Source organism: Trachypithecus francoisi, unplaced genomic scaffold, assembly GCF_009764315.1.
Source record: "Trachypithecus francoisi isolate TF-2019V2 unplaced genomic scaffold, Tfra_2.0 Lachesis_group7, whole genome shotgun sequence".
NCBI lineage: Eukaryota > Metazoa > Chordata > Mammalia > Primates > Cercopithecidae > Trachypithecus > Trachypithecus francoisi.
This window is the reverse complement of record NW_022681472.1, coordinates 58,516,897-58,528,825: the sequence shown is the minus strand read 5'-3', so window position 1 is coordinate 58,528,825 and position 11,929 is coordinate 58,516,897. Positions and strand designations below refer to the sequence as shown.

General features: G+C 45.4%; 1 protein-coding gene across 1 annotated transcript; it reads right to left on the bottom strand.

The window, feature by feature from the left end:
- Positions 1-457: 457 nt before the first annotated feature.
- Positions 458-10,431, bottom strand: ODF1 (outer dense fiber of sperm tails 1). The gene is made up of 2 exons (XM_033203190.1): positions 9,953-10,431; positions 458-1,032 (listed from the first exon to the last, which is right to left on the bottom strand). Exons 1-2 carry the CDS (start codon positions 10,270-10,272, stop codon positions 591-593), a joined length of 762 nt encoding a protein of 253 aa, XP_033059081.1. The 5' UTR covers positions 10,273-10,431; the 3' UTR covers positions 458-590.
- Positions 10,432-11,929: the final 1,498 nt, after the last annotated feature.

Sequence of the window (11,929 nt, the reverse complement as noted above, 5' to 3'; positions counted from 1 at the left end):
CCACAGGAATGTTGAAAAATGACAAGCTGTATGGCCATCCCGCCTTGGCCAGCAAACATGCCCCTCATCCCACCTACCACCCCATACTTTTTGTATTCTGATCATTGTCCAGTCAAACCACAACCCCACTGTGCTTGAGGAGTCTCTTTCCAGGACTCCCTACTGCAGTAGCTTTGAAAATGTGTTTGCCTTCAACTCTAGTTAATCTGTTTCTGCTTTGACCATTTGGTTTCTGGGCTAGGCCATTTCACTGGATCATCTGGAAAACAATGTCTGGGGATGCCCACCAGAAAAGTGTCTTCTCCTGGAGTTTGGAGGTAGTTGGGTATGGAGGAGGGAGTGGGAGGGTGGGTCTCACCATATATCATCCTTCTATTCCCATCCATTATTCCAGTGTTCACTAACTCTGCAGGGCTCCTGCAGTGGATTTAACCAAAAGACTTTCACACAACACCAGCAGATTGCAATTATGTATTCAGTTTCCTAGGTACTTGAACAACAGGGGCCACGGGAAGGAGAGGAGAAACATTGAGAGAGCTGCCTGGGGGGAGTAGCTGACTTCTATTAAGTAATGGGTTCCTATGTGCACTTTACAAAATCATCTTCCTACAGCAAAATCGGCTTCCACAGGGATAACACGGGTTGCAAGGGTCACATGGGTTGCAGGGGCTGCAGGGGCTACAGGGGTTGCAGGGGCTGCACGGGTTGCATGGGTTGCAAGGGTTGCAGGGAGAAGTGCAAGGGTAGCAAGGAGACTCGATCTTGACGCAACTGCCGAGCCCGTAGGAGTATGTTACATCCTTCTCATCCACACAGGGCGGCAAGCTGAACTCTTTGCAGATGTTCATGTAGCTGTACTTTTTCGATCCGAGGCAGTCGTACCTGTTCTCCCGTTCAGCCGACACACATACCTTTCCATCCTTCACTCGAACTTTGACTTGATCAGGTTCAAAACCGCATACATTCACTGATCCTAAAATGTTACTGCTACAGCAGGAGGAAGCCAGAATTCTATTTGTTGTTCTTCTCAGTCTGGAATTGAGAAAAGGGACAGGGTAGGAGAGAGCTCAGACCTCAGAATCCAGACACAGCTTGAGAAGCAATATTTTGATTTCTAGCTTTTGAAATAGCCAAAGTTAACACTAGCCACTGTGAAAATAAACTTTACACAAATGCATGAAGTAAAAAGTGTGGCCCACCCATGTGAATCACACGGCCTCACAAGTACACCGCTATTTACAATGAATACATGCTGCCTGCCCTTCCAAATCTTTCTCTCGTGTTTAAATACCAGCTCCTCCTTTTATTAGTTATGCATCCTTGGGTAGGTTCCTTAACCCCTCTGTGCCTCAGTTTCCTCATCTGCAAAATGGAGATAATAATTATATTAATGCCTGCATCATATAGGGCTATTGGAGGATTAGATGAGATTATGATATTTTACTTAGCACTGTGCTTGGTACATTATAAATCCTGCTTAATTATTATCACTCTCATTATTACTATAATTAAATTGTGTATATAGTTATAATTAAATTATATATATAAATTATATTTTGTATTTATGTAGATTAAAAAATGGGATGTAACTATTAAGATACCATTTAAAATCTGCATTTTAGAGATGGCTGTCAACTTTAGAACCCAGCCCTACTGGTTCATAGGACAGGTGCTACCTCTGGCAATTGCACAGAGACAGCCTGAAAGCTCAATCAAACAAGGATGGCAGGAGAGTCCTGGCCTGGCTCTGCCCAGCAGGGCCTGGCTCCTCCAGGCTGGGAAGTCACTCTAGGCTCTGGACAGCCGGAACCAGCAGAAATGCAGTCAGCTGGGTGGGGCCATGTTGATCAGATACAGAACAGCCTGCCAGTGGTGTCCTGAATCAGGATCGCATCAGCTAGCAAGAGCTGATAGTGCATATCTCTTCCTGACTCCCCATTTAGTACTGCACGCTGATAGCTTGAAATCAATCATAGTCGTGATGAGGATATTTACACCATGGAAATTGGAAAATGCTACACATCAGCACTCTCTGTTCTCACTGCAGAGCTACCATGGTTCCTATAGAGCTACCTTTTGCTATTCAGTAGTTCTATTGTGTAAATCCTTAATAAAAACAATAACAGCAGCTCACACTAATTGATCAGTTATGATTCGTCAAGAGGTAGTAAAGCAAAGTGCCTAAGAACAGACTGTGGAACTGGTGTACCTAGGTTTAAAGCTTGGCTCTGCAATGTGGATAAGTTACTTCTCTGTGCCTCAGTTTCCTCATCTGTAAAATTGGGGCAATAAAAATAGTCTACATCATTGGGTTGCTGTGAGGCTTAAATTAGTTAATGCAAGAAAATATTTACAATAATGCTTGGCACATAGGATGTTAAGGTTTTGTCTTTTTTTTTTTCAGTGTGCTGTGGAAAGTGCTAAGCATGTTAAAGGCATATTTCATTTAATCTTCACAATAATGACTGTGATGCAGATGTAATTATCACCATATCACTTTTGTATGTTAAATTTTGTTTATGCGGTTACTTCTTTTTGTTACATAAGTTATACAAGTTCATTGTAGAAGACTCAAAATACAGATAAGTAAACATATGGACTATTAAAAAATACCTATAATCTCATATAACTCTTAGCATTTTGGTGTTTGACTTTGTGTGTGTGTGTGTGTGTGTGGTGTGTGTGTGTGTAGTTCTATATACATGCAGAAAGAGAGAGAGTTTTGTATGTGTTCTTGTGAAATCATGCTATACATATTGATTTTTATCTGTATTTTCCACTTGAGCCCTAACATCATTAGATTAGCAGTTTGAGTGTTCACTACCTTGTACTGAAAGTTACAAATCAAGACTCTTAGTGGCTAATTATAAAATGATCAAGTAGAACTCAGTCCCAGAAGACATGAGGCAAACAGAAACAACTTGTGTAATACACCCAGAGGACTGTATTCAGTCCCATTTCTTTTCTTTTCTTTTTTTTTTTTTTTTGAGATGGAGTCTCGCTCTGTCACCCAGACTGGAGTGCAGTGGCGCCATCTTGGCTCACTGCAAGCTCCACCTCCCGGGTTCACGCCATTCTCCTGCCTCAGCCTCCTGAGTAGCTGGGAGTACAGGTGCCTGCCACCATGCCTGGCTTCTTTTTTTTTAGTAGAGAAGGGGGTTTCACCATGTTAGCCAGGATGGTCTCAATCTCTTGACCTTGTGATCTGCCTGCCTCAGCCTCCCAAAGTGCTGGGATTACAGGTGTGAGCCACCACACCCGACCTCAGCCCCATTTCTACTTCTTGCCCCATGGAACCTGGGGGTGGCATGGGGCATGATTGTCTTTCTTGCCCTGGGTGTGCCAGGGTACCCTACGCCACACTAAGGAGAAAGTAGGAGAATTTTGGACTCTTTGAAATCTATCTTTGTGAGGTAAGCAGGAGAACAAGCACTCTGTCTTGCTGGATGGGCAGAAAATAGCCCACAAAGATGCAGGGAACCAGCCCAAACTCCAGGCATGGTACCCTTTCTGGATGGATTACAGGCTTAAAGCCAGAGCAGCCAAGCCCAAGGGGAAGCACAGAGCAAGATGGGCACTCTCTGGGCCTTTCAAGACTCTCCCACAGTGTGTGCATGGTCTGAGAATCAAACTTCTGTTCAGCTCGGATCTTCTCATACGAGACGAGAAACATCAAATCCCACCAGGATGATGCAGCCGGGCTCCTAAAGGAGGGCCCAGGACCCCCGCTAGGAGTCCTTGCTAGTGGCCCCGGCTCTGGCCACAGCTGGTTTTGGCAAAGCCCTCTTGACCTCCACAGAAGCTGGATCTGGGAGCCAGGTCTATAAGCCCATGTCAGTGCCCAGATTCATCTCTAAGTAACCTGGGTCCCAAGGCACAATTTCATGTATTTTGTTGCTTGGGTTCCTTTTTTTCCTCTATTCTTGTCGCTTTGGTTCCTGTGGCTCTGTGACAGCTGCACAAGAGTCTCACAAATGTCTTCAGGAAGTCACCCAAAAAGTCTTGGCCAGATCATGCTTCCTTTTCTTCTTGCTTCTAAGTCAGTGGTTATCAGGGAAGATGTGTTGGTTTAGGGGAAACTTGCAGAAGCCACATTTTACTCATCAGACTCAACTCTGAACTTGCAATTTGACTCCTGCCTGATGATGTCCCCATCACCCCACCTGGAATTTTCCATGGCTCTATGGGGTTCTGCGCAAAGGAAGTTTGCCTCCTATACTTGTTATCATGGGGCCGAAGCTTAGCCTCAGTAAACGTAGGGAAATCAGCTCCTTTGCAGAAGCCTCTTGGGAAGGCTGGGAAAAGCTAGCAGACAGTCAGTGCCTGTGTCTACTGCTCTGTGCAGCCTCCTTTCCTCCCTGCTAATGCTGAATTTCACCTGGATGTACAACCAGACTCCCAAATATGAAACATGCTGCCCACAGCAATGACCAGCTGCATACCCAGCCATCTTCTCAAATATATAAATCAGATTCAGCCTGGTCATGAATAAACTAATGAAGATGTCAAAAATATCTACCTCTACCAGGGAACCAGGTGGGGCAGGCCTTCCTCTAGGCTTCGTTGGAGTACTTTGCTTTTTCTCCTGAATATAGCCTCTTCCCAAAGTCCCATTTAAACTTGATCCTTCTCTTTCCAACACATCTTTTTCTTTCTCTTCTCCTTTCTTCCCCCTTTCTCTTATTTTCTAGCCTTTTCTCTCTTCTCCAGGCTTTCGGGTTGATACTGAGGACAATATCACTCAGCAGGGAGCCAGGCAGCATGGCACAAGTGCATCTGACTCTCCTGCAGGGTTTGTTAAAACACAGGTGGCTGATTAGCTGGGCGTGGTTGTCCACACCTCTAGTCCCAGTTACTCAGGAGGCCGAGAAAGGAGAATCACTTGAACCCAGGAGGCAGAAGTTGCAGTGAGCCGAGATCCCACCACTGTACTCCAGCCTGGGTGGCAGAGCAAGACTCCATCTCAGAAAAACAAAACAAAACAACAACAGCAACAGAAAAACACAGGTGGCTGGATCCCACCCCTAGAGTTTCAGAGGTTTCAGAACTAGCAGATCTAGGGTGGATCTGAGAATCTGCATTTCTAACATGCTGCAGGTAATGCTAGTAATCTGCTTCAGGGGCCACACATGGAGAACCACTGACAAGAGATTCAGCTCACAGATTCCAGACTCAGGCACACACAGCTTCAAGTCTTGGCTCTGCCACCACCTAGTGATCAAGAACATGGCCCCTGAATCTGTTTCATTGTCTGTAAGATGACCAAGATAATATCACCCAATATATCACCCATGTTACAAGGCTTAAATGAACGTGAAGTGCTAGGAACAGTTTCATTCAATAAAGTGTAAGTCTTCTTTATCAAGCTGCACCAGGACCACCTTACATGGACTTACCCTAAATCTGAAGCTTTAAGTCTTATATCATTAAACAACAAGGTCAAACCAAATCATAGCAATGCATTTGGCCTAGATGGGAAGCGACTTTTACCCCTGCAGCCAAGGCGTGACTGAGCTGTGAGAAGTATGGATGTGAAGAGTCTATGATGAGAGGCAGGCAAAGGCCCAACTCACTTCCACTTCTGCAGAGGACACAGAGGGAAACAAGGGAGAGCTCCCCTCAGTGGGAGTGGAAGAGCCAGCCTTGCATCAGCTAGAAAGCCCCATAGGGCTCACTTATACTTTGACCTCTGGGTCAGAGAATGAGAGAGACTAGAAAGCTTTCTCTGAGGGCTTAGACCTGGGCAAGGCACCTCTAAACCCACAAAGAGCTCACCATGAGGCCTGACTCATCAGCCTGACCAAGCAAGAGTGGATTCAGTGAAAACCTCATCCTCAGAGCATGAAGAGGGAACCAAGAAATGAGGAGGCAGATTTTTGAAGTTTTGAGAGTGCCCCTGGTGTGGGGATTTCAAGGGAATTTTTCACTGAGATTTGTGCCAACCACAGACACTTGGGTACGCGGACAGAAACATGGTCTCAGGATTCGTTTCTAGGTACCGGTAAAGAGTACAGCTGTAAATCAAAGTTCTTTTGCTCCCGGGGACTGCCTGGTGTCCTGGCCACGCGGGGCACCCATGAATTAGATAATAAACTCCTAGGGCAGGATTGAGGAGGGCCTGGGTTTTGTTTCTCCAGCTTTAAGACAGAGGGTAGGGAAGCCCATGAAATGTGGTGGTGAATCGGGTACAACTTAAATCAGGCTGGTGGCATGGCTTCCCACAAAGGAAACCAATGCAGTCCTCTCAGCCCCTCTAAATCCGGAAGAGGGAGGAAGAGACAGGGCTACTGCCTGCCTCTAGGGGAGGAAAAGAGGATATCAAAGAAGCTAAAGAAACAAAGGTGCTTACTTGGGTCTCTACTAAGGAAGACACTGCCAACATGTTGTCTTCTGGAGTAGCTGCCCAATAAAGAATGGAAATGGATTGGATTTCCTTCCTTCCTTCCTTCCTTCCTTCCTTCCATCCCTCCCTCCCTCCGTCTCTTCTTTCTTTCCCTTCCTTCCTTCCTTTCTTTCTTTTCTTTCTCTCTCTCTCTCCTTCCTTCCTTCCTTCCTTCCTTCCTTCCTTCCTTCTTCCTTCCTTCCTTTCTTTCTTTCTTTCTTTCTTTCTTTCTTTCATCTTTCTTTGAAACAGGGTCTCTTTTCTATTGCCTAGGCTGGAGTGCAGTGGCATAATCACGGCTGACTGCAGTCCTGACCTCCCAGGCTCAAGCAATCCTCCCACCTCAGCCTCCTGAGTACTGTGGACCACAAGCATGTGCTGCCACGCTTGGCTAATTTTTTTAATTTTAATTTTTTGTAGAGATGGGGTCCCCTTGTGTTGCTCAGGTTGGTCTCGAATTACCAGACTTTAGCAAGTCTCCCATTACAGCCTCCCAAAGTGCTGGGATTACAGGTGTGAACCACTGCACCCAGCTTAGATTGGATTTTCTATGCCCAATCTAAGAAAACACTACACATACATCAATCAAATAACTGACTATTATAGTCAGGAGTGCTCAAGAAATCTGTGGGATGAATTAAGAAGCTGTTGACTGAGGCTTTTTACCAGTTATTAAAGGAGGACCCAGAGACACAGTAGATTGACTCTGACCCAGAGAAACAGTTTCAAGGGGGCCAACACAACTGCAGATCAGAGAGTCTTCACTTCACATTGGGCAAAGAACCTTCTGGACAACACAGCCTGCCATCTGAAAGGATATGGCATAACTAGCCAACCCCCTTGCATTCTTTAAAAGGGAGGAAGGTCATGTGAATATGAAATCTAAACTCAAAAAGCCTTGGGCAAGCTTTCACACCAAAGATTGTTTGAAAAAATTGAATCGGCCGGGCGCGGTGGCTCAAGCCCGTAATCCCAGCACTTTGGGAGGCCGAGATGGGCGGATCACGAGGTCAGAAGATCGAGACCATCCTGGCTAACACGGTGAAACCCCGTCTCTACTAAAAAAAAAAAAAAAAAATGGCTGGGCGCGGTGGCTCAAGCCTGTAATCCAGCGCTTTGGGAGGCCGATACGGGCGGATCACGAGGTCAGGAGATCGAGGCCATCTTGGCTAACATGGTGAAACCCCGTCTCTACTAAAAAATACAAAAAACTAGCCTGGCGAGGTGGCCAGCGCCTGTAGTCCCAGCTACTCGGGAGGCTGAGGCAGGAGAATGGCGTAAACCCGGGAGGTGGAGCTTGCAGTGAGCTGAGATCCGGCCACTGCACTCCAGCCTGGGCGGCCCAGCGAGACTCCGTCTCAAAAAAAAAAAAAAAAAAAATGAATCAACATGATATTTCTGTATCTATTTAGTTATGGATCAGGCGCTAGTTTAGAGATAAGAATAAACGGCATTGCACTAGAAGAAAAAATACTACAGTGGGGGCCGTCTGGGACTGAGGCTAGAATCAGGGTTTAACATTTTCACCCATATTCACCCATATTCAGGAAAATTGAATATTTAGGTTTGCAAACGACACTAAGCCTTTTTGGAGAGTGAAATGTCAAGTTGTCAGAAATAGAGCATAGACATTTCACAAGGTGGTGTGAATTGGAAGAGATAAAGAGGACAAGCTTTGAGGTCATTTCTAAAATGGACTTGGAGTTATCATTTCCGAGATCCAGGAATTAATGTAAAGACATCACCAGCTTCATATACTGCCTGCAGGCACAGAAAAAGTAGGCAAAGACCCAGACGCTGTCAGGAAGAGCATCACAAACAAGAGAAAGCATTACCTCTTGCCTAAACTACACTGCCGAGATTAAGCTTGAGGCTGTTTCTACTGCATGCCAAGAAACAAGGCTCCTGAAAGAGGCATAAAGAGAGTAGATGACACAGGACAGAGAGGCATTTTAATTGGTAGAGTCTGGGGATAGGAGAGCAGCCAGGAGACAGAGGCTGGAAAGACCTGGACAAGGGTATTCAAGTATCCAAAGGTAGGAGGAGACTGGATACTGATCTGCTCACAAGGAAACCTTAACTTGGACCAAATATTTCAAAAAGAGCCCCTGCCTCAAGTGTGAGCAATTTATGTAACTTGATACCCTAAGAAATAAAAACAAACATTGGTTCAAAGAGTATAGATGAATTTAGAGGTGAAAGCTCCCGGGCTATGAGGGAGGTTCATTCATGACCATTGGTGGCTGGTGACCTAGACAATAATTATCCTTTTTTTTTTTTCTTTTGAAACAGCGTCTCGCTTTGTCACCCAGACTGGAGTGCAGTGGCGCGATCTTGGCTCACTGCAACCTCTGCCTCCTGGGTTCAAGCGATTCTCCTGCCGCAGCCTCACAAGTACCTGGGATTACAGGCACCTGCTACTATGCTTGGCCAATTTTTTTTTTTTTGTATTTAGTAGAGATGGGGTTTCACCATGTTAGCCAGGCTGGTCTCAAACTCCTGACCTCAGGTGATCTGCCCGCCTCGGCCTCCCAAAGTGCTGGGATTACAGGCATGAGCCACTGCACCCGACCTCCTATTGCTTTTTCCAAAGAAACATCACTGTCACTGTTATCAAGAGACTCTATCTATCTATCTATCTATCTATCTATCGTCTGTCCGTTTTTCTACACTTTGCTTGTTTGACTTAATACATCAATATGTAAAATGTTTCATCAATCCTTTCTACGTTTACTTATTATTTCAGTGTATGAATGTATTATTTCTTTAACCAGGGACAGCCCTTTGAACCATCTTTTTCATCAACAGTAACAGACTAAATGGCATATGTAAAAAGTTAGAAAAGGAAAGGCTTCTTCAGGTAAAAAGAAAATATAATCTAAAACAAAATTTTTTTAAACTGACTCTTTTTAATTGCCCAATTCAATTAAAAAGACTTTCAAGTCTATCCTGAAAGCTACAACTCAGTCCATAGTTTATTTGCAAGATCTTTGCTAGAATGAGAGGGGAGGCCAACATGATAGACCTAATTCCAGACACAAGGTAAGTCTTTGTCTGGAGTGGGGGGATAGGAGAATGATATTCCCACAAGACCAAGGCAATGCCTCTATTGTTCAATTTGCTCTCCTGCTTGTAAAGCCTCTGGCACACATTAAGGATTTGATCAATTATTATTACTTCTCCTATAGTCATTTCTGTAAGTCCAAATATACTCAAATCACTTTACTCATAACCAGGAAAAATGTTTAGTTTGCTGCTTCCAATGGCTTTTTAATGACACCCCCTGTTTCTTCCCTTCATTAAAGCCGCATTATTTATCATACTGGCATTCTTGCTATAAACCACCAACGACCTTGCCAATCAACATCATTACATTGTCTTTTGAGAACCCAACAATTCCCATCGTGGACTCATTTACTCTTCTTTCCTTAAATCTTTCCTAAGTCACCAGGGTCATTATCCTGAACCCTTTTAATCTTTGTTCAAGTATTGATTGTCACATATTTTTCCTTATTCCAACTTATAAGGCTAATATACCAACTATAAAAATCTAAAAATAAGTTATTTTACTTGGCAAGCTCTCGCTTCTCATCTTCTATGGCTCTGATGGCTTTCCTCTCCAAACTTCTGAGCGATGGTCGCAGACAGTAAAGCTTGTAATCGCACAGGCAACATGGGTAGAGATCACACAGGCCGCAAGAGCGTGATCGCTTGGAGTAGCACAAGCAGTACGGATATGGGTGCAAGTCACAGCAGCAGTAGGGGTGCATATACAAGTCACACAGGCACCGTGTGCTAAATTCGTCGATGCATCTCAGTTGTCTTAGTTCTCTGTCCACCTTCTTTATGTCCCTTCTGACACTGTCCAAGAGACAACTCAGTGCAGCCATTATGGTCACACCTTATTGTTCTGTGAGTACCTGTGGGAAATGGCACTCAGGGAAAAAATTTGTTCTAAGCCCTTCTCAGAAGTTGCTTTTAAAAATAAATGAGGCACACATGATTCACTTACTTTAAAGCTTGTGTTCTGTGACCTCACCGCCTTCTGAAGTATGTCATAGTCTTCTGGTTACCATGTGAACTGTACACAGTTATGGTCTCCAGAGGCCCTCCTCAGAGTTACAGGGCTACTCTCAGAACCTTACTCATGTTGAGATTTCACTCACCTTCAAGGAGGATGGGTCTCCCAAGTGAGCACAGCTCACCGGGGTGCATGGGGCGGCCACTAACATCCTTGTCTTGTGTGTGCTCTGGGGACCAGCCATGGCTATGACTGTGTGTTTGTTGAACTTGGTGCAGGTGAAGGCAGGAGCTGCCCACTCCTTTCTCCACGCACTTCTAGCTCTAGCCTTGACTGGAAGCTTGGCTTTGCTCCTTTTGTTCTAGAATTCATTCTGGCTCCAGACAGGTAGAATATAAAGAATGTTCTCATCGTTCTCCTCCTACCAAGTCATCCTCAAGTCAGCCATTGCCCTTGACCTTCTGAGTTACAGGTCTCTGAGTCCTGCCCATTCTTTGCCAGCTGTGGTCATGGCTGTCTGGGAACCTCAGTTCTCTACTGGTTGGGGGTCCTGTCCTGAAGCTCCCATCTGTCAGTGCTCAGGGGCTTGTCCTGGGGAACCACCTCCCAGTGACTACACCTTTGGTCTTGCATCCAAGCCTCCAGATGCCTTGTCCCTGAGTGCTTCCCAGATAGTGGTCTTTGACGCTCTCATAGCCAACTCCCTGAAGGTGCTGGAAGCCAACTGCCTGAAACCCCCACTTCGGCCGGTTTCCTTTACTTTCTGTTCAGTTAATATTCTAGACCTCTGACTCAGCCTCAGATTTGGCTCTCGGTGCCTCTACTCCTCTGGTCCTTCCACCTCAAACTGCAGTCCAGCTCTCGAGTCTCCCTTGTATGGACTAGAGCACAGGGTATTGGTGACAAGTGGTTGGATGTGACACTGGTGAGGGAGACAAGGGCCGGGTTTGAAGGGACCTGTAGCCAGACTAAGGAGTTTGAACTTTATTTTGAGCCCAAAGAAGGATTGTTGATTTTCTTTTCTATTGTCAGAAGTGAGACAGCCACACTGAACGTAAGTTGCTAGGGACAGTAGTAGAGGTGTTTTCTGCTGCAAGGCAAGAAGAGACAACAAAAATCTGGACTGGGGATCATGGCTACGGGGATGGCAAGGAGGAAGCCAATGGGATCGCCTTCCCCTACCTCTGCCCAGGCCCCATCTAATCCATTTTCCACTTTGTGGCCAGAGTGACTTTCATATAGAAATCTGTCATTCCTCAACCTTCCCCACCCACCATCCCACCCACCTCAAAAGTCTCCTCTGTCCTCTTAAAAAAATGACCAAAATCTTTACAAGGTGCTGAGCAATGGGGCCTCTCCCACTTCCCCACTCTCCTCTCCCGTCTCAGTATTACTGCAATTCATTACCCCTCAGCCATGATGGCCTTCCTGGAAGACCACTCACTTTCCAGAGGTCGTTCCTTAGTCCCTTGAAGGACGTGCCTCATTCCTTCCACCTCTTTCAGAGCTCATACACAGGACGTTCT